The sequence below is a fragment of the Pyxicephalus adspersus genome, chromosome 9, assembly GCF_032062135.1.
Source record: "Pyxicephalus adspersus chromosome 9, UCB_Pads_2.0, whole genome shotgun sequence".
Classification (NCBI taxonomy): domain Eukaryota; kingdom Metazoa; phylum Chordata; class Amphibia; order Anura; family Pyxicephalidae; genus Pyxicephalus; species Pyxicephalus adspersus.
The window spans coordinates 63062168-63086073 of record NC_092866.1 but is presented as its reverse complement, the minus strand read 5'-3'; the positions used below and the strand labels follow the sequence as shown (position 1 = coordinate 63086073).

At 38.8% G+C, this 23906-nt stretch overlaps 1 protein-coding gene across 2 annotated transcripts in view; it reads right to left on the bottom strand.

Annotated features, from left to right (window-relative positions):
• Positions 1 to 543: 543 nt before the first annotated feature.
• DHCR7 (7-dehydrocholesterol reductase) overlaps positions 544 to 23906 on the bottom strand; it is a 23664-nt gene continuing 301 nt past the window's right edge. The window contains exons 1-8 of one of the 2 annotated variants that reach the window (XM_072422302.1): positions 19718 to 19856; positions 9153 to 9254; positions 7662 to 7884; positions 6611 to 6701; positions 4119 to 4332; positions 3166 to 3370; positions 2540 to 2671; positions 544 to 2030 (exon numbers count right to left, since the gene is read on the bottom strand). In XM_072422302.1, the coding sequence (XP_072278403.1) occupies positions 1566 to 2030; positions 2540 to 2671; positions 3166 to 3370; positions 4119 to 4332; positions 6611 to 6701; positions 7662 to 7884; positions 9153 to 9247 (1425 nt within the window). In that variant the 5' untranslated portion in view covers positions 9248 to 9254; positions 19718 to 19856 and the 3' untranslated portion in view covers positions 544 to 1565. Of the gene's footprint in view, positions 2031 to 2539; positions 2672 to 3165; positions 3371 to 4118; positions 4333 to 6610; positions 6702 to 7661; positions 7885 to 9152; positions 9255 to 19717; positions 19857 to 23906 lie in introns of those variants that run through there. The other variant, XM_072422303.1, reaches the window with a different exon arrangement.

The following is a 23906-nucleotide window of genomic DNA, read 5'->3' as shown; positions in this document are numbered from 1 at the left end:
TAATTTTCTATTGGTAGTGTAATTGTGATTACTAAAGTGATAGTGGTATTACTTTCCAAAGAAAAAAATACAAAGCCTGGCTCCAGCAGTAGGAAAACTACCATTCATGTGGTTGGAGTCCTAAATCTTCTTTAAGCCACACAGACTCCAACAAAGTTTTCAGCATTCGACATATTGGTTCCTCATTCCTCAACTTACCCAGCCAATAGGTCACTACTATAAGGAGCAATAGTGCCCCATCATAGGTGTTTGTGGGAGGAATAGTACCCCATTGTGGTTATCGCAAACATACAGTTAGGTTAATGAGGCTAAAAGGGAATATGGCTCCATTGTTATTTTAAGTGGAAGATGCTGTGAGAAATATTACCCCAAGGACCTGTTTAAGCCAAGCAAAAGGTCTAATCTGATCCATTGACTTCAGTTTGGGGACTACCGGTATAAGGTTTCTTCATAAACAGTTTGATTTTATTTCTGTTTTATTCAAAAGAGAATGGGTCGCTTTAAAATATATCTTTCATTAAACAACCAATGAATAGGATAAAATACATTAAAAATTGCACATTTTATTTAGGAGAAATATCAAATTAGTCATCCAAAACACTGAACTGTACAAGAGACATTCTGCACAAACAAACTTATCACTTTTCTTCCAATTCACCCTTTTTTCAGTGCCACTATGTGGCCACACCAGGATCAATTTTTCTACAATAGCAAACTATGAATGCTACAGTTTAATTTTGCAAACTCTTAAGAACTTAGCTTTACCAAAAACTATGCAAGGTGAGGCTCTACCTAAACAGACCAATCAATGTGCACACAATATATTTGCTGATAAATCTGATGGTGATTGTATAGTCCAAATGCAATATATAAAATCAGTGTCAGATTCCCCAACAGCATTGTCTTCCAAGGCCTTGTCTGCCTGGATATGAATTCAAAGGATTAGGTAGGCCTTTACATGACACAGTTTGTGTAGCTAGTAACACTTTGTACAATAAGGCTATGCATTCAGGTATGGTAAGTCTCCTAAATCAGGGATGTGTTGGCAGGACCATAGCTTCTGCAGGGGTCGTTTTTCTTAGTTATCCCATAGTGGCATGGTGAAGCTCCCATTGCCTTCTGATGCTGTTTGTTGCTCCAAGATAAAATTCCAGATATTCACATCTGACCAGTTGGAGAGAAAAAATGCAACTTCTGAACATACATAATGTAGGAACATCAGAATGGCTGACATATGTTCAGATGCACCAAAATATTCCTAATCCATTAAAACACCCAACATTTTGCTTTTCACGTTCTTTCCTTGAGAAGTGGGGTGGACATGAGAATTATACTTGAAAACTGGAGACTTCACAAGGTTCCCTCTGTAGTTTCAGAGAGTTGTCTCTCCAATAGTTCAGAGTTTAATTTGCAGTTATGCAATTAAAGTTATTTTTTTAAACAGCCATGTGAACTTTTGTATTCTTTGTAAAACAAAAATTGTCCAGGTGAAAGAAAAACATAGACAGTACGTTCTCTGTTCCAATGTGAACATTGGTTGTATTACCTGAAATATATTGTGGCAATTAAAATATGCCTGGCAGCAATCGATATGGAACCGCATTCGTATAAAGCTTCCAGTCTTTACCGTATTTGCTGGAACACCGATGCTCATCACGGATGCAACGGTGGACGAGCAAGATGGTCATGTAGATGATATAAAAGTAAGGCAGCAAGTGGTCAAATCCACAGGCGAGGCAGTAGGATAGAGATCCCATCAAGTCTCCGGTGTAGTTTAAGTGACGGGCCACCCCCCAAAAGCCTGAGATCATAAGCTTGCTGTGGTGCTTCTTGCCATCAGTAGACGTGTAAGCGCATTCAATGTGTTTTGGTTTCTTGCCCCAGATGACACAGTTGCCGTTGGTGCGTCGGAAAAGATCTTTCTGATGGTTGGTCATCCTGAAGATGTAGTATCCAACGAGGCCGAGCAGAAGTATTGCTACAGCAGCTGTTGTTGAGAGCTGTACAGGATTGTACACCAAATATAGACCCTGAAAGGTACAATATATATTAATGTAATGCATTTTGTAAGCATTTAAAAAAAACATAAGTTTTTGGTGTTCACTTTTTATGCCATTGGTGGCCTAATATCTACTCCAGTAAAGATTGGGAGGGCAAGAAGAACAGCATAACAAGGAAAATATAGATTTATTGGCCCTGATTCATGAAAGCTCTCCAGGCTGGGGATAATACACTTTCAGAAGTGAAGCTGGGGTGATCCACCAAACCTGGAATGGATCTGGTCCAGGATTCAAAACATTTGCTAGCAAATAGCAAATAATTTTGAAAAATCCAGTCCGTGTTTTGTGGATCACCCAGCTTCACTTCTGAAAGTGGCTTGGTTCTGTTGAAAAAAGTCTCTGAGGAATAATTGGTTTTCCAGGTGTAAATTTTTCTACTAATTATACGTATTATGGAAAAAGTATCACAACTGGGTCAACTGGCCCTTTAATACATTATTCCTGTTTCCCAACATTGTTGGTCCTTTGTGTTTCCTTACCTGTAATGTGTAAAGGTAGGGAAGCCAGACGCAGTCTCCCCATCCAAGGTACCATCCGAAATGGTCGTGACAGATATCTATGGTTTTCAGGTACCAAGCTTCATTCCAAAAGAAATCCACCACGTAGATGGCCTGCGTGTGCAAAGGAGGATGATTAGCACCTTGGGTACACAACTGGAAATGGTAAGTTTTACATCTCATATAAAAAATAATGTCATAATGTGCAGGTAAGGAGAATCTATACCCAAAACTAAAATGGAACACACCGCAGCTTACCATTCATTATTTGATACTACACTTGGTAAATTGTATATTCACCTATACTCCAACTGTTGTGCAGACCTCACTTACAAAAACATATTAATAAGACTGACCATGTCCAGAGACTGACAACTGCAAGATTTATATTCTAGATATTGCAGGAGCCTAATTGGGAAAAAGAGGTAGAGAGCAAAGAGACTTGACCTTAAACTAGCAGGAGAAAAGTTCCAAAGTAAAATTAGAAATGATTGTTTTATTAAAAGAGTAACTGATGCTCAGAGCACACTTCCTGCCAGAATAGTTTTTAAATGATATACAGCCTTCCTTGTACAATGTGTTTTAGGCAAACAAGACTCAGAACATACCTGGAGAACATTAACAAGAATCATAGAGTTGGTGACTTGTCCATATAATTCTTGCTGCTTTGCTGCATATGACAAGTTTATCAGGGTCCAAGCGACAATGCCAGGGCGTCCATTGAAAAACAGCTTGAAGTCAAACCACTTTCCAATGCGTGGGTTAAATTCAATCCCCATCATGTAGTTGTAGAAGAAATTTCCAGTGAATTTACTGCCAAGAACAGAGAATTTCAAAGCATGAATAGATGCCACAGGTAGCCAGGGTATTAGTGCAAGATAATACTACTCTTATTCTGCAAAAAGCTTCATCTTTAGAGGATCAGCCCTAGGGCTGTGTTAGTGTTAAACTTCCTTTAACCCCAATCTTGGACCTGACCCCCACACTAAGCTTCCATGTGACCCTCATTATAACCCTCTGTGAAACTCCAACACTAACCCCCTGTAACTCCAACACTAACCCTCTGTAACTCCAACACTAACCCTCTCTGTAACCCTAACGCTAACCCTTTCTGTACCCATAATATTAACACATTTTGTAATCCAAACACTATTCCTCCTTATATCGCTGAACCCGGCCTGTAATCTCTACAATAACCCATCAAGCAACCTTATGGCTGCGTACATGCGTCAGATGATTCTGAGTCTCAGGGCTCTTCTTGGACCAGAATCTGACGTGTACAGCGGCCGTCCAACACCATTCATTGATCCCTCCTGGCGAATCCACAAATGATTGAAGACAAACGATGCATGGGAAGTAAAGGGAGGGGAGCTCAGCAGGTGCCGCTTGCTCGTTCTCCCCCCTTCCCTCTCCAAAGAACAGAATGGCACTGTATGTACAGTGCTCATTCATTCATCTTTCGGTCTTTTGTCATTGGAAATGATTGTGAAAGATCAATTCTAATGACAAAAATCTAAGGATTATATATACTCTTACCCTATTATGATGTAAATAGTCTTACCAGTCTTTGGCGTTTGTTGGGAAAAAATAGGCTTTGATCATAGCAAACGTAGATATAACATAGCCCAGTATGTTGGCGCACCACAACAGAGGGATCCAGTTGTCAATGATAATAGTTGGAGAGAACCAGTGAAAGTGGTAGGCATTGGCAAACCAAAGTATGTGTGTGATGATCCAGGCCTGGAGCCCATTCACTTCATACTTATTGATTGTGCCTGAGAAAAAAATAAGAAGTTACTATTGCAATATAGTTCTATGTACACTAAACAACACCACAGAATTTGCCTATGCTACACAAAATACACATTTCCAAACCTCAAGAATTTGCTTAGCTGACAAGTAAAGTTTATTCTTTTAAAACTTGGAAGACTACAAGTATCTAAAACATACTCAAAAGGTAAATTCTGGAAAAAGATGCAATGCCATTTATTGTTGGATATGAGTATGACTTATTTAGAGGTCTTATTTTACTAACATATGTTGTCTCTTCTTAGAACTGCCCAAGCATGCCTAACCATCAGACCTACACACGGTACATGGACACTCAATTCAATGATTGGCTTCAGGTGTCTCCAGTGAAGAGTATTAATAATCTTACAGCATACAAGGACATTTCAGACAATACCTTTGGGATACATTGGTGCACCATTTGCGAGCATTTTACCATATAGTATATAACTCTGTAAAGAGAGGAGATTTTCTTGTTCTAATGAAGGGCTTAAAATATTAAAGCTCTCCAAGGCTGGAGAGGATACACTTTCATCAGTGAAGCTGGTTGATCAGCAAACCTGGAATGGATCCTGGTCCAGGATTCAAAACATTTGCTAAGAAATAGCAAATGACTAAATGAAGAAATCCATTCCAGGTTTGCTAGATTACCAGCTTCACTGATGAAAGTGTATCCTCTGTAGTCTTGGAAAGCTTTGATAAATCAGCCCTAAAGAGTCAGCAGTGAATGAATTATGTACAACCAGCATTGCGCACACAGTTTTTAATTATAATGTGTAATGACTGTGTATTCTTGGGGAAAGTAAAATAGACACAGTTGTCACACTGTTTTCTCTTCTGTATCATTGTAAATTTAATAACATCTGTTAGTAATGAACTTCAGCTGAGATATAAATAATTTAACACTTGGCAATCAATCGTTGAAGGGTAGAGATTTAAATTCTCACAAATACCCTAAATCGATTCGATTGTAAAATATTTAATATACATTTGCAAGCTTCCAGAAGTGGCTTAGCTAACAGGCAAGATTTATTTTGAAACCTGGAAGGCTACAATTATCAAAAAAATAATCAAAAGGTAAATTGGGAAAAAAGAGACAATGCAATTTATTGTTGGATATAAATATGAATACAATTTAGGAGTTATATTTTAAAAACACATGTTGTCTCTTCTTTGAACTGCCCAAGAATGCCTATATGGTCAGACAATGCCCCTGATTCATCAAGCAGAATCGGATTATCGGTCGGGCATTCGTATTCGCGATCCGAAATCGTACGCCATCGCGCTATTCAGCAACTGAAAAAGCTCGCGGCCGCAGCCGCGCATCTCCGGCAGCTTTACACTGGCGAGCTTGCATTAAATGTCACTGTTCCCCTAAAAAATCATTCTTTCTAATGGCACACACATTACCCATAGCCCTAAAAAAAAATGTTTGCGCTGTTTAAATGTTTTTACCATTTATGTGGCAGTGAGGCGAGTGTACGCGCACACTCGAGTCCGGACCGCAGTAAACCGCGATCGATGGCCGCGCGTACTTTCGCGCTTCCAGCGAGCGCGGATTTTATTGATGAATCAGGGGCAATGAGTTATCAAGCATAATAAACAGGTCAGCCCTGGGCCTAGATATCTACTGAAATCTAGAATAATATAAACCACATTTTATCTGAGACCCTATGGGCTCTATTTATAAATTATTCCCTCTTCAGTTTGTTCATAAAATTTGTTTCTTTCCTATGTTTTTCCTATTGTGACAACTGCACACTTTTGATGATTAGCCACTAGGTGGCAGAACAGGTCACTGTTTTAATAGAGACCTTTAGCGAATTTCAGATGATTTAGCTGGGGAAATAATTTATGAGTAGAACCCTATGAGGAGTATATTTATGATTATTCATTAAAACCAAATGTTTATTTTTTCTGTACGAAATACTGTTATTTGATCCTAACTGAAGTCTGAACTAAGACAAAACTTCCACTCAAGGCATTCATTGTTCCTAGGCTATTCATTGCTAAAGAAAAAAGCCGAATAAAAGAGAAAATACAAATAATTCAAGCCTGCAAATTGAAGATTCCTCTCCCATAGGCTTCAGTGGGGGTTGACCCTAACATTATACACTTGTTTAACTTACTTCAAAGAACTTTTGTGCAGTTTCAAAAGGAACATTTGCTCAAGTTCAAAGAACTTTGATAGGATCAATTTTAGTAAGTAAGTTGCTTTTGCAAGCATAGTTTTTTTTTCTTTGGCGGTGAGTTATTTAGACTTACCAGATGGTGTTCGGGCTCCTTCTTGAATGCCTCCAACATAGCCAGGGAGAAATTTATGGCAGACATCTGGAACTAACATGTAAAGGAATACCTGCAAAAAGTTAAAAATTATCATTAGGTCTTGTTCATAGCAGCCCCCTTTCTTTAGTTCTGTAACTAGAAGTTTTACCACTAGGTGGCAGTTTTATGTTAATGGTTGTATAATGTTCTTTATAGCTCAATGACAGAAGGGTTCCTCCAAAGTTTGCTGGGGGTTCCTTGAGCAATGCCTCTAAAGACAGTTTGACTGACATCAATGTTCTTTTTGGCTATCTGTAAGGGTGGAATTCTTCCCATTGGCCAGCAATGTGGGAGGAATTCCTACTGACCACCACCAAAAAGTACTGTGAGTTGTGAATGTAGAAATAATAGTGGAGGTTCCCTGAATACCTAAAAGTTATTTCAAAGGGTTCCCCCATGTTAAAAAGGTTGAGAAACACTGAACTACTGGGTTATGTCAAAGTCTTAATCAAGAACATATCTTATAGGACACTATTACCATTGTGGAAGAAAATATGATAGCACTTAAATACTATGAAACTGATAAATAGATAGCAGCTGTTTTGGAAAAACCATCAAAGCTTAAAGAACTCCAAAAAAAGATGGGACTTATTTTAGAAATAGTTGTTGAGTAGAAGTGCTATCATGATGTTTATACAGCCAAAGCTGCAACAACCATTCTCATAAGTTCCACTGTGATTAGTAATTGTGCCACTAGGCAGTGTTATGACTAATGTTTGAAATATGTTTTTTTTTCTAGTAGAACTACATAATTCTGGTAATGACCGAATTACCCATTTCTGTGTTCCTGTTGTTTTCCCATAAACAAGAAGCACTCCTGTCCAGCAGTCTCTAAACTGGTAAGAGTCTTGTTTGTATCAGGCTTATAACAAGATTTTACTGGAGTTCATTTACCAAAAAAAAGATACCAGGTCTGACTGGATAGATCTTAAAAAGTTCTGAACCAAAAATTCTTAAGTCATATGTAATGTTTTTTGAATGCTACAATTACCTGGAAGCCAACCCAGGCCGCGTAGATATAGACAGCTTTCCAGGTTAGCAGTGGGGTCTTGTTCCATATGTCGGACAGCTGGGTTTTCCCAGAGTACAGGTCAAGAAGCGGTCCGGTAAGGGCACATTGGTACTGGTCACATGACATTATAAAATAATAGACGATGAGGGGTGCAAACATTAATAGGAAGATGACTGAAGCCAGGGAGAACCAATCCACTTCCCTGCAACAAATGACAAAGCAGATGCAACATTATTGATTGACATTATGCTGAAATGTTATAACTTTTAAGGTTGTGAAAAGTGACCCAGTACAAAAGACAAAAATAAGGGTAATAGGAATAAATGGATTTGGTCCAGAATTCAAAACATTTGCTAGCAAATACCAAATGACTAAAGAAATCCATTCCAGGTTTGCTGGATCACCCAACTTCACTGGTGAAAGTGTATCCCCTCCAGCCATGGAGAGCTGTAATAAATTAGCCCTAATGTGCTGTTTTTGGTTTGGAGGAATGTGAGTGTCTTGCACAGAGCTCAGACCTCAAGCCTACTTTGTGGTAAATTTGACTAAAATATATAACTCTGTAAATCTCTCCCAACTCCTAGATTGTAAGCTCTTCTGAGCAGGGTCTTCTCCTCCTCCTGTTTGTATCTGTATCTGTTTGTCATTTGCAATCCCTATTTAATTTACAGTCCTGTGTAATATGTTGGTGCTATATAAATCCTGATAATTAATAACAATAATATTAATAAAGAAAGGAGATTATTTGGCACCAATAAAGAATCAGCGGGAGGGAGATGTTGATGATGTGCTAACAAGTGTACACATCTTTTAATTATAATGTGGAATGACTGTGTAAGCCTTGGAAGAGTAACATAGACACAGTTGTCACTCTGATTATTCTTCTGTATCATTGTAAATGTAATAACATCTGTTGGTAATAAACATCAGCTGAGATCAGTTAATTGAATATTTGGCAATCAGTCATTGGATCAGTCAGTTTATGCATCACATGAAACTGGTTATGAAACAGCTTCATCTAAGTAAAAGGATAATTATCTGTTCACTGGCTAGCCCTGAAACCATGCACAGGTACTTAATATTGTTCCTGAAAGTGATTGTTAGAGTAACAGCAGGTTCCTCTCTGCAGGGACTATAACCAGTCTTCGTTAGGGGTTGGTTGTTTAGTGATCTATCATAATGTGCCGGAAAACATACTGATATTCACTGAAACATAAGTGATCATCTTCAGCAAAAATCTAGAAATAACGTCAGCCATTGCCAAACTGTTGTGCACTGGTTAACGTTATACACTATGAATCTATTGTTGTAATTGGATAAGCACAGTGATATGTAAACATGGAAAACATTCCTTTTAGAAACATTTTGCAATGTTTTCTCAAAATGACTATACAATAACAATAGGGTAGTATGTTATTAATCTCCCTGATGTGATATGAATTGAGGAAGTTGGATATATAACAATCTTACCAGGCTCTGCCCCATTGCCCATCGCCTTCTTTTGCTCCATTAGCGATTTTCTTATGCTCTACTTTAGCTGCGTTCTGCCTCCTACGTTCACCCATTTTTATTCTGAAAGATAAGAGAAACAAAATATTTAATCAAAAGCTGTTCGAAAAAGTGCAGAGGTGTTCTGTGTCCTGTGCACTCTCTTTATGATAACTTAATGACTTGGGTTCTCCCCTGACTGCAAATCAATTCTATGTTGTGAAGATGTAGAGATTTTGTAGTTCATCAGTAGTCAACCACCCTTTAATTTTATTTCAGCAAAGACAATGGACCTGATTCATCAAAGCTCTCCAAGACTGGAGAAGATATATCATGGGTGAATATGGATGATTCAGCAACCCTGGTATAGATCTTATCCAGGATTGAAAACATTTATTTCCAGGTTTGCTGATCACCCATGTTCACCCATGACAGTCTATCTTCTCCAGTGTTGGGGAGATTTAATAAATCGGGTCCAATGTTTTGTCAGCCCAATGACCGAGGTCATTTTGGCAGATCATCAAGCAGGTAGGGTGGATAATCCAAAAAGGATCATACATAAAGACATACATAAAGATTGTACTATGGACCCAAAGCAAATTCACAGAGTCTGCATTCACCTACACTGGCAAATAAATTATTTGTTTGAATGCAGGAAGTTTAAAGAAACTGCAGCAACTCTTTTTAGGATTGTGCCTTTGCAGAATGCACTTTATAGCCGGTTGGGTAGTAAAAACAAATACTCCCTCACATTATCCATATGCAAAGAAATTATTTAAATAATGAATACAAATGTTCATTTTACCGCAACAGTCAGCTGCTGAGACATCACAGCCTTGATGTTAGGACGTTAGCAATGTTCGAAATTAGAAATTATGGTGAATATTTGAAATAAATTTTAATATTAATAGTGTGTCAGTGTTTAAAAATCCCTTCTGCTTACAAAAATAGTCTCTGCTTCACCTTTCGTTTACCTGTATGATACCCCACAGTGCTCCTGGTAGGTATGTCATGTGATCAAAGCTGCCTAGGCAGCCACTGAAGCAGTTTTTATTTTTTCTAATATATTTATAATGTGATGTGGAAATAATGCAATGTACAATGTCATATTAAAGTGGACTTTCAATATCTTTATAAGTTGTCTGGACAACCCATTCTTGGCCGGGTCTAGGTTGAGATGATGCCATCAAGCTGCTGCAGAGTAAGCATTGCCTAAGTCACTTTAAGTGACAGACATCTGTGCACACAGCCAAGAACAACACAGCAATCAATGTTTACATAACCAGCCCTGATTTAATAAAGAATTTTGAAAAAATGGGTTTTGAGTGCTCTTTTAAATGAGCAGAAAGTAGGAGCAAGCCGAATAGGACGAGGAAGACCATTACAGAGAGTCGGGGCAGCTCTAGAGAAGTCTTGTAACCGTGCATGTGATGAGGTTATGAGTGAGGAAGTCATTAGTAGGTCATTGGAGGAGCGGAGAGTGCGGCAGGGGAGTATTTTTTAACCATGTCAGAGATGTAAGTGGGACAATAACTGTTTAGGGATTTGAAGGCAAAGCACAGGAGCTTAAATTTGATTCTAAGGTAAAATGGAAGCCAATGGAGAGAACTACAAAGAGAGGCAGCGGAAGAGGAGCGGAGGGAAGGATGGATGAGTCTGGCTGCAGCATTCATGCCTTCCGGTAGAATTATGGTAATAACCAGACTGCATGCGGCAAATCCCCCAAAGGGGAATCAGTCACAGGCCTTCTGATACAGTGTTCTCCCCGGCCCCTTTTTAGCGGGGTGCGCCACCCAGCACTTCTTAGTAAACACCTGGCAGTTTTTGAAGAGTTACTGAAGAGTTAGGTCACAATATAAGGGCAGCCACACGCCTATAATTTCTTCTCACCCAGCTTAAAAAAATTGAACACTGTTAAAGTCATCACATTAATTGCAGGACCACAAGGATAAAAACACATAAAAAAGTTTACTTTATTCTAACCCCGTCATATAATCCTGGACCCCCTGCAGTTTTTGCATGTGAATATATAGGCAGCACTGCAGGAATCTTGTTAAACACACTACATAAATGTGAACAAGAAATGTGTTGCTTGGAAATGTCCTTCAAGAGCTTTTATCAGCTCAGCCTTGTCTGCTTGTGCTGAAGTTCAACAGATTGTTCAGCGGATACCAGCTAGTGCTGGGCTTTCAGGACTGTAGGCCATATTTAGGTGAAAGAGTCTCCTTATCAGAAGAAAAGAACATATGCTGACTGGGTTTTCTGCTAATGGTTAAAGTTCCCATCTGCAGCTCCTATTGCTGCTCCTATCAATATCCTATAGAATTATGTTTACATTAGTGTGAATGGCCATCCTATATGGCCTGATAAAAGAAAGCAATCTATATTTTACCGCCTTATTTATATTGAGTTAAAGAATTTCAATTAGTTTCTATTGATTTTTTCATTTTATTTTGGAAAAAAAACAATTCAGTCCTTGTATTGGTTATTTTCTAACAAACTGACTTAGAACCAAATGAACATTATGAATGTAAATGAATGAAAAATAATATTAAAGGTTTTTCAATAAGCGCTTTCAATACACTCAACGCTTCCACTTTTAGCTGGTGATCAAGAGCCAATTAGCTTGGTACCCAGTCATGTGATTAATCTGAGAGCCAATTGTGGCGATCACATGAGGTTTGTTTGTAAACAAACCTCTTCCAACCTTAGTTGTCATTTTTTTCTCTGTCTACTCGCAGAGAGAGAGTGATATGGCATTTTAAGAGGAAATTACAACATAGTATATGTATAAGTATATTATTTAATATATTTCACCTCTAATCTGATAAAATGATCAGATATAAAGTGAAACTAAAAAGAATTTAGCAGTTGACTGATCCTATGTGATCAATTTTTGGAATTGTGCTCAGATATGGACAGATTGGACATGTTGGTACAAATCAATCACAAGTGCACAAGTTGTGCTGTGTGTGAAAATGATGGATCAAGTTCTATCCAAGTCCTATCTAAGCTTCCATCAGTCCTGTGGTTCAGAAAAATGATAAAAAGTACAAAAGTACAGAGCACATTTCCTTCTGATTAGACAATATATTGGAATGATCAGCTGAATGTAAATTTAACAAAGGATCTGCTCATGTGCTGGACCTTATGGGCTTTAGGGCAAACAAATATGCAAAAAATAGCATTATTGTGAATTATGATACAAATACTGCTACATTTATTGGTCTGGGCATCTATATATACATCAATGACCTCTGTTCATGAATGTCATTCTAAGTCTTCTAGACCCTTAACATGACAGATGGATCACATGACAGGACGCCTGCAAGCCACAGCCATAGAGCCGCAGGTCAAGTAGCATCCTTTCTGATGAAATACTGAAAACTATTACTAAAGTTTCTTCCACTTTGCACTTTATAAAAAGCTGTGTCAACCCTTCTGAAAACAGAAGCAACTAGTAGAGACAAATTTATCCTTTTTCTTCCATGAGAATGTAACTTAAAGTGAATGTTTGAGCAAAATAATAATAAAGATAAAAAAATAAGTACATCTTTGCAAAACATGCACATTACCCCATGGTAATAACTGTTAACAACATTGTTATTCGTCCCTCCCCTCGGGCATGTTGCTGTCACCTTCGATTCTGCCCTCTCCTTTACCCTCCATATTCAGAACATTTCCTTTCACCTGCGCAAAATGTCCAGAATCTGCCCTACCTGTCCTCCAGGACCACCAAACTCCTTGTAGACTCTCTTATCTCTCGTCTGGACTACTGTAACCTCCTCCTCTCTGGTATTCCACTAACCCGACTCTCCTCTACAATGTATTATGAATGCTGCAGCCAGACTCTTCCATCCTTCCCACTGCTCCTCTTCTGCTGTCTCTCTTTGTAGTTCTCTTCATTGGCTTCCAGTTCACCTCAAATACAAGATCCTGTGCTTTGTCTTCAAATCCTTCACAGTTCTTGTCCCACTTACCTTTCTGACCCAATAGAAAAATCCCCCCCAGCGACTCTTTTCACTCCTCCAATGACCTACTAATGACTTCCTCACTTATAACCTCATCACACACACGGCTCCAAGACTTTTCTAGAGCTGCCCCGACTCTCTGGAATGGTCCTCCACATCCCATTTGGCTTGTTCCTTCTGCTCCTTTAGAAGAGCCCTTAAAACCCAAAGCTTTAACTTCACCTACCGTCTTCTTCTGTCTCTTAAAACCCTCACTACTTTCCACTATTTCATATCCCCTCCTATTGTGTGATACATCCCCCACCTCTTAGACTGTAAGCTCTTTGGGGCAGGGTCCTCTCTGTGTCACTGTCTGTATCTGTCTGTCATTTGCAACCCCTATTTAATGTACAGTGCTTCGTAATATGTCGGTGCTATATAATTACTGTTTATTATTATTATTAATAATAATAATAATAATAATAATAATAATAATAATACTGTGTTCCAACCAATTAAGTCATTTAAACAAAAGCATAGTACGCAAGTAATATCAATTTGTATGTAAAAGGTTTTGTATCATTTTCTTTATTATTAATTCATAAAGCTTGTATTAGTTATTTAAATCTGTGATCACATGACCACACAGCTTCCATTGTATCTTCTATGTACAATATTTCCATTGGCAGAGCTCAGGTTCTTTAATGTCAGACACAGCACTCCCTGCCTATGTATTTTGTGTTCCACAAAGACTTCCCTGTTGTCAATCAAGGTTGCAAAACTCAGGTACAGACACTCCTTGTGTAATGATATGGTGTCCTGAATTCTGATCAGGCAGGCCAACTAACCAATATGCCGCCATGCTTCACATGATCAGGATAATTGCATGTACAGAATCGGCACTATACAATCGTTCACAGATATCGTTCATAATCGTTGATCGTTCGTATTTAAACAACAATTATTGAAGGTGTGTACGTAGCTTAACACAGAAGAGAAAGTCACTGGTAGGAATTGGAGCTACTGTGACAATGAAACAAAAAGCTACTAGGTAATAAACACATTCTGTGTATCTGGTGTACTGACCTGCAGAATTCTGTACATGAGCCAAAGTAAAGGCGTGATCTACAATAAACATTCCGAGCTGCTAATTATGTGTTTTGTGACTTTATCAGTCATTATCTAAATGTATTCTTCATTTACTCCAGTCCAATTAAAGCTATTTTAGATTGCAATTCTTTTTTATTATGTTGTTATTTTATTCATTTATTGTCATTTGTATTTTATGTTTATTTCTATTTCACATTGGGGAATTTCCACGTCACTTTCTGTCCAAGCAGCTCAATGGGAAGTTAAGAGGAAACGTCAAGTAAACAAACAAAAACATGTCTCTGCTTCCAGGCTGAAAACGCGTGCTCACATTTGCTCAGGCCTACCACACTACAGCTAGATTTTTGTCTTCTGATGATCTTTTGTGATCATCTTGTATATCTAGTGTAGTATAGCCATTCCCCAGTGTTGTATAGTGATCTTCTGGGATGGATCACAAACCACCAAGAGCTCACAACTGCTATTGTAATCCCGTGGGGATGAACCTTAAATTAACATGATGAAATGTACTTTTTATTACACAGTATTTATATAGCGCTGACATATTACACAGCGCTGTACAAAGTCCATACTCTTGTCTCTAGCCGCCCCTCAAAGGAGCTCACAATCTAATGTCCCTACCATAGTCATATGTCATTTTTTACAGTCTAAGGTCAATTTTGAGGGGAAGCCAAATAACCTAACTGCATGTTTTTGGAATGTGGGAGAAAATTCACATAAATACAGGGAGAACCTGCAAACTCCATGCAGATAGTGTCCTGGCCAAGATTCGAACTTGGGGCTCAGAGCTGCAAAGGCCAGAGTGTAACCACTGAGCCACTGTGCTGCCCATTCACTTGATGACATGTGAGTAAGGGCCAGTGTTGTCAGGCTTTTGTTATGTTCCAGTATTTATTTTTTTTTCGGTACAAGTCTTTGAGAAAGCAAAATGCACTTGAAAAGGGTCAATGCTGGTCAAAGAGAGGTCATCAGCAGGTCAAATGCAAAAGGAAAACCAAGCTATTCATTGCCAAAGTCTACAAGTCATATGTGTATCTAATAGATGATGATTTGGAGAGTTTGGCCAAGAGGGTATAAGGACATATAGGGCAATCCTTTTGTCTTTTTATCTTTAATTTTAAAAAAGTTAACAATTTTTATTGGTTGGGAGGACAATATTGAATAAAGAGATGGTCAGTGATGACTTAAGATATATATTATAATATATTGGTTTATATTATATTGTTTTTAATATTATTTATTGGTTACTTGAATGATTGATTATTGTAGCGAGAAACAATGTTTTCTAAGAAGTGAGATTTTAGGGCCTGAGGACTTCAATAAAAGACAACTCCATAAAATGGTAGTGGTGATGATGGTGGAGGGATGATGGTGAATGTTACTATAAATATTACTATTATTAAATCAAGGCTTGTGGTAAACCTCTGAATTGGACAGTCTGCTCAGCTGCGCTCCCAACTGTTCCCATTGAATTGTATGGGAGCAGTCGGGAACCACTTTGTGCTATTGTTTGCACATGTTTGTGTTACAGTTGTGGTGGGCTTGTGGCTTTGTTCCTGGAAGCAACATGTTGCATTTGGCACTAAGGCTAGGTAGACACGTGCAATAGTTCTCGTTCGATAATTGGCTCAGGACGTGTGTACAGCGCTCGTCATCCATTGACCAAACTACCGTCATGGCGGATTCACGGACGATGGACGACGAATGATCTTAATGGAAATGAAGGGGAGGTAGCACAGTAGGGTGCCTCTCCGTCATTCTCCCCTCCCCTCTCCATAGAGCAGAATGATGCCGTATGTAGTGCACTCGTTCATGCATCGTGCGGTCTTTAGTTTCACGATCCTAGGTAATGTTTCACGGTCCCTAGGTAATGTACAGCGCTGCGTAATATGTTGGCGCTATATAAATCCTGTTTATTAATAATAATAATAATATTAATAATAATAAGGCCACTTTAAATGTTTGTCACATGAACAGGTGTCACCATTGGAAGATTTCTCCTACCCAGAGCTGCTCTGACTCTTTGGAATGGTATTTCTTGCCCTCTTTGGCTTGCTCCTACCTTGGGCACACGTAAAAGAGGACTCAAAATCCATTTTTCAAAACTCACCTACTCGTCTTCTTCTGTCTTATAAACCCTCACTAGTCACCCACCATTCCTTATCTCCCCTCCTAATGTGTGATACTTCCCCCACCATCTAGATTGTAAGCTTTTCGGGGCAGGGTCCTCTCCTCCTCCTGTGTCATTGTCTGTATCTGTCTGTCATTTGCAACCCCTATTTAATGTACAGCGCTGTGTAATATGTTGGCACTATATAAATATAGTTTCATAATACCCTCCCGTTTTAGTAATAACTAAAATGTTGGATTTCCTATCTCTTCCTGTCCTAGTAACAATGATCACCAAGACAAGAAAAAAAGGGGTGCATCTCCCTAGCAGGGACACGAGAAACATGAGAAGGATTTATCCCTTCCACATACTGAAATAACAATATAGCTAGGGTTTAAAACCAGCAATAAGATGTAAGATAACATATTGTAATGCTTGTGTATGCATAGGGGACAGTGTTATTTTTATTTGTTATTTTCTGTCACAGTGCCTTGTAGACATTTACATGAATTTCATAGCTGCAGGTATGGTCTGGAGAGGAATGTGTCACATATTTCCCACTGAGAGACAATTTGGGAAAAAGTCCTTTGATCAAGGTAAGAATAGCTGTACTTTGTGTCACTCCTGATTGACAGGGATTACATTAGACTAATCTACATATGAATATCACGCTGTGATGTTATGGGACAGGGATATCAGTTTTTAGAAGTTTTATATATAATGCCTCTAGGTTATGTCTGTGCAATGGTCAGCTGTGAGCCTGCTGGGAGTTGTTGTTCACCCTAGGAAAAGCTTCACACTGATATATTTTGCGGTATAATGTAAAACCAAGAACAAAAATGTAATATCTTTTTAATTTGTTTTACTTTTTTAATCTGCTGTTAACACATTTCATGTCCTTGGGGAGTGTTTATTAACCAGGGTTGCTGGGGGTTCCTTAAGTAATGAGCAGTTTGTACCTCTCAGGTCATTTACCTGACACCAATGACCTTTATGGCTATCTGTAAGGGTGACATGCATCCCAATGGCCAGCAATGTAAGAGGAATTCTTCCCACTGACCACCACACTAATGTAGTTTGAGCTGTGGATAGAGTAATAGAAAATTAGCAGGGGTTCCCTGACGACCGGAAAGGTGTTCTTTATTCCATGTTAAAAATGTTGAGAAATACAGTCATAGGGGGTCATTGATCACAATGTATATGAATGAGCAGAATTATCACCCTTAGATAGCACTATACAACACTTATGTGGGCGGCATGGTGGCTCAGTGGTTAGCACTGGTGGTAGCACCCTGGCATTTGCAGCGCTGGGTCCCAGGTTGGATTCTCATCCAGGACACTATCTGCATGGAGTTTGCAGGTTCTCCCCGTGTTTGCGTGGGTTTCCTTTGAAAACTCCGGTTTCCTCCCACATTCCAAAAAATGCTGTTTGATTAATTGGCTCCCCCCTAAAATTTACCTTAGACTGTGATGACATATGACTATGGTAGGGACATTAGATTGTGAGCTCCTTTGAGGGACAGCTAGTGACATGACTATGGACTTTGTACAGCGCTGCGTAATATGTCAGCGCTATATAAATACTGTGTAAAAAAATGTGTGCCCTCAGTAATATTGTCAAGCTTGCTCCAGATCCCACTAAAACATTTTTTTTTTTTTTCTTCAAAAAATACCTGTTGATCCTATTTTTATCTGATAAACTTCCTGATCTCACTGCTGCTTTCTTGGTAAGTAATATTGTTTCCACTTCTTCTTGTGGACTACTGAACTCCTCCCCCTGTATTATGTAATAGACAATTAAAAGAGCGTAGACACACACCAAAAACCTAAAGGAGTGCCTTTGGTCAAGGGTACACAATGACTGGACCCCGGTATTTGGGCAAAATACATTACCAAAATACTCCCAATGCGGGTCATGAACTGTTCTGGTATAATAAATCCTGATGGATTCTGGAGACTGGTGTGCGGATGTATTCTTTCAATTGTCTTTACCATAACACAAAGGAAGGTACCTTGTACTCAACAAGGAAAACTGGAAACAATTCTTAATGATAGGAATGAAGCAAAGGCAGAGAACACAGGAAGCTGTCAGCTCGCAAGATTCCTGGAACAATTACTAGGCATTTGGGTGTATCTATAGCAAAATTTTAAATGCCTACAATAAGCAGCTTTCTGTGATGCAAATAAAGGATTCAAGCGCTTAACTTAATTACAAGAGTTATAATTAAAATGGGGGTAGTGGAGATTTGCTATGAACCACAGGATCAAAGGCAAAGTTTCTCAACTTTTTAACATGGGGGAAACCTCAAAATAACTTTCAGGTCTTCAGGAACACCCTGCTATAATTATTATACCCACAGCTCACAATACATTAGTTTGGTGGTCAGTAGGACGAAATTCCTTTTACATTGCTGGCTATTGGGAAGAATGTCACCCTTACAGATAGCCTAAAAGATTATTGGGGTCACTTACTGAGCTGAAAGGCACAAATTGCTCATTGCTCAGGGAACCCCCAGCAACCCCTGGTTATTAAACACTTTCCTAGGACATGAAATGCAGTAACACCAGAATCAACCTCTGGTAGAGAAACACTGATCACAGTTTTTTTCTAGAATAAAGTTTGCTATATAATGAAAGTAAACTTTTCGATAATTTAACTGACTGCGACCCCCATTGCTTTCCAACTGATTTTATGATTCAGAAAGCCAAATGATTTTAAAAAAGGATCCTTTTGTAACATTTAACACAGAAGGTCAGATGTATTATTAAACAGGTCATATTGTAATGTGTGTATTACAAGTATTGTGTAACCCAACAGGAATATTAAACAATGTAAAGTTACATAAGGTCGTCAGCCTCTATATGTTGGCACTTTTTAAATCCTGTTATTAATATTAATAAAAAGATTAATAATAATGCCTTCTTTTTTTTTATTCATCCCAATGTTTGTTGTGTAAACTAACAAGAGGCATAAATATATGACTTTACAGCCAAAAACTGCATGGAACCTTTGCACCTTGCTAGAACTAGTAGTGTAGAATTTAGTAACATTGTAACATTTATCTGTAAACTGACTGAGATAACAGAAACAAGTTACTTTCTACAAACCTTCTATTTAACCCTGGTTTTTTTTAATCTCTTAAAATTTTGCAACCGCTTGCTTATATTGAATAAACATGAAGAATAATAAATTGTTTTAGCAAACTGTCATCAACATTTAGGGCCCAGAGAACAAACATCATTCATTGTGTTTGCTTTACATTAATAAGGTATTTTCCCTTTTTTGATTCTGCAAACCAGGTATTGATGTCTTTGCATGCACATAGATTACTATGATAAAAAGAGAGAATGTACATCTATATTGTAGCTTGATTTACCTGTTTTGCTGTGTTGCTCTGTGTCTTGGCCTAGCTCCATGCAGCTCCTTTGTGCAGGCAGGAGGATGGCTGCAAGGCAATTCTCTTCACCCCCTCCTTTTCCATCTCCTCCCATAGTGTGACACACACATACAGCTCACCAATTGCAAACGTTCAAGACAACCACATCATATTCTTCCTAACAGCTGGATTGGTGCAAACGCCTCAAACCACCATCTGACACCAGTATGTCACCATAACAATCTGTCCACATTCACTAAACCGGTGCATGAGACAGAAGATGCGTAAAAGTCAATTGGTTTCATGCTGCATTCACTTTTAACAATGTAACGCAGGAAAAAAAATATTCAGTAGCAATTTATTTTTATTAAACAGTATTTATATAGCACCAACATAGTACACAGCGCTGTACATTAAATAGGGTTTGCAAATGATGGACAGATACGGACAGTGATGCAGGAGGAGGTGTGGACCCTGTCCTGAAGAATTTACGACTTTGTTTATGGTTCTGCTTTTCAGATGCACTTCTACATGAGTGGTAACATGTTATATCTCGTCAGAAAAGAGGTTTTATGTGCATTAAAGGGCTTTTTTAAAAGAAGAATGTTGTTGATTTTTGAGATTAATAAAATTTAAAACAAGAAACTGAAAGCAAGCAAGAAAGGTTGTGTAATGTTCTGCATGTGCAGATTGTGAGCTCTTGAGGGACAGTTAATGGTATTCCTATAGACAGGAGTGTCTACTAGTGCAATGAGTCATATAATTTATAAATCCATGGTCTGTTGTTACTATCAGGAAGCTGGCTCCGAGAAATGATAAGCGAGTTCATGTGTACCCAAAGTAACTGAAAGCGAGAATAGAGGAAACATAAAAAAAAAAATTGAAAATATTTTCTTTTCTCTTTTTATGTTTATGATTGTATTATATATAAACTGTATTTATAAAGAGCCAATATGTTATGCAGTGCTGTACAATAAATAGTTTTCAGAATATCTCCAGGTCCTGTCACTTTCACCTGCGCAACATCTTCAAAATCCGCCCCTACCTGTCCCCAGAGACCACCAAACTCCTTGTACACGCTCTTATCATCTCATGTCTGGACTACTGTAACCTCCTCCTCTCTGGTATTCACTAACCCGACTCTAATCTACAATCTATTATGAATGCTGCAGCCAGACTCATCCATCCTTCCCACCTACTTACCCATCTACTTACCCCATACACAGCCTTCCCATCTACCTACCCCATACACAGCCTACCCACCTACCTACCACATACACAGCCTACCCACCTACCTACCCCATACACAGCCTTCCCACCTACCTACCCCCATACACAGCCTTCCCACCTACCTACCCCATACACGGCCTTCCCACCATTCCTCTTTTACTGCATCTCTTTGTAGTTCTCTTTGTCGGCTTCCATTTCACCTTAGAATCAAATTTATCTCCAGTGCTTTGCCATCAAATCCTTCCACAGTTCTTGCCCCCCCCTAGCCGCTCTCTTGACTCCTCTAGACTTTCCTAGAGCTGCCCCAACTCTCTAGAATCGTCTTCCTCATCCTAATCGGCTTGCTCCTACTTTCTGCTTTTTTAAATAAGAACTCAAAACACATCTTTTCAAACTTGCCTACCCATCTTTATCTGTGTCCAAAAACCCTCACTACTTACCCACCATTCCATATCTCCCCTTCTATTATATGATACTTCCCCTGCCTTCTAGATTGTAAGCTCTTCGGGGCAGGTTACAACATTTTATCACTCATGTAGAAGGGCATCTGAAAAGCAGAACCGTAAACAAAGTCCTAAATTCCGTGGGGCAGGGTCCTCACCTCCTCCTGTGTCACTGTTTCTATTTGTCTGTTGTTTTCAACCCCTATATAGAAATCCTGTTTAATATTATGATTAATATTATTATTAATAATAATAACAGTAATGATAATAATAATAATATTAACCTCCCGACCGTTAAGCTCGACCTTGGTACGGGCTAAAAAAAAGTTGCTATAATGGTTAACCCCGAGATTTTCCCTACATTAAAATCCCCACTTACCTGGTCCCGCTGTGCTCATCTAGCGTCGTGCTCGTGTTCCAGCGTCGTCCTCCGTCGATCGTCGCCCGTCGATCTACCTCTCCAGCGTTGGGTGCCTTCTCCTATACCAGCGGGACCAGCAAGAAGCCGGCCAGCATCTTGTGTTCCGCCGGCCGGCATCTTGTGTTCCGCTGGCCGGCTTCTTACCTGGTCCCGCTGATCGTCCCGCGTCGTTCTCCTTCCAGCGCCAGGTGCTCTCTGAAACAAGAAGCCGGCCGGCAGAGGAAAAAAAAAGCCGGCCGGCTTCTTGTGCGTGCGCAATGACGTTGGCGTGTGTGCGGGAAATTCAAATTGAAACTCATTCATTCATTTTGTATTGGATTGGATACAGGAATTTGTATTGAATCCAATACATAATGAGAGTTTGAATTTTGTTCTCATTTTGTATTGGATTGGCAGTTTTAAGGGGAAGTCAATTAATCTAACTCAATATTTTTGGAATGTGGGAGAAAACATGAGTACCCAGAAGAAACCAAAGCAAACACAGGGAGTGTCCAGGCTGAGATTGGAACCTGGAACCCAGGTTTTAATTAATCTAATTATAATTTTATTATAATGTTGTATGCTGAAAAGAATTAATGAAATGATTAATGTGCCATAAAAGTCCCAGGTTAGTTTATTGGCACATGGCACAAGAAAGTTGTTTTTATCTTGTTATAAAACCCAAAAGGTTAATACCTGTGCAGTATGCAAAGCAAAAATGTAAATTCGCCCTAAAGCAGATACATGGTAAAAAAAGAACAAGAAGAGAACAAAAAAATATGATTAATGGCATTGTTAGCATATTATTGTTGGTAGTCATTTCTTTATAGGCGTATATAACTATGAGTCATTTAGATTCTATGTATTGTATCTTGTAAACAGACTGAACTTAGACGTATACACCCAGAAAGTAATTCATGTCATCTGGCTGACCTTGAAAAAGGCAGAGTGTTTTTTTTGTATCCAGCGAAGAGTTAACACAGGACCCCTTCCACAATGAGGTGCAAAGCAGCTGTGCACCTTCCTTTGTAGCAGCTGGGACATTAAATAGAAGTCAATTGTCATTTTCACAGGGGGTAGAATTTAAACAAATTTTAATTACTGATAAGCAAGGAAACTCAGTCAGGGATCTACTAATTCTATCCAGGAAATGCTTAGGCTAGGTACACACTTGAAATAAATTATCATTAGAAAACGAACGATTACGACCAATCAAGAATTATGCACGATTATACTTGAACAATCATATTTTGCACAATTCTGTACATGCTGTAACGACGCGATCGTTCAAATATAATCCACCAATAGTGTACACACGCTAGATACAATCGTTTGAATGATGCAGGAAGTGACATGTAAAAGTGAAAGTGTATTGCAGAAACATGCACGATCACTAAACGACTGTTCACACAATAGAACTATCATTGGCCAATCAGATCTGCCGTGCGAGTCGTTCATTTCCAACGACAATTCTCGTTCGTCAGCGTCGTTGGTCACTTTTCTTAGAACAATTTTTGGCCAGTCCGTCGTTCATTTTTAATGATAATTATTGGACGTGTGTATGCAGCTTTACTCTCTTGCTTAATCTCTTATTACGAGGTCATTGATATCTAAAATAAAGGTCAACATGCGGACTTCAATCCTGTCCGTGTCCCCAACTGTCACTGTAATTTTAGATTTATCCCCACCCTGTCCATTTGTTTTCCTTTGCCATCCCTGCACACAATATTTTACCGTCACCACCCTGTCCTTACCAAATTTCTGTCTGTTCCTACTGTGTCCCTATTGTACATTTGAAGAAATTATGAAAAAAAAAAAATAAATAGCAGACATTTGTTTTATATGTATTATATTATATGTTTTATATGTATCTATATTGACAATCAGCTAAAAATAAAATTAAAGTGGACATATCACCAAAATATTTACTTTACATAAAAGAGTAGACAAGCCTCTCCTCTTCTGTCTTTACTGCTACGGCTCCTATGAATAGGAGCTCAGAGCCTCCTGGGATACCAATGTTACATATCCCTGGAGGCTTCTGGCTGCTTCTTCTGCGATTGCCCGATCTCCTGACCCTGGGCATTCACAGAAGGGGCCTTTTTAAATCAATTGG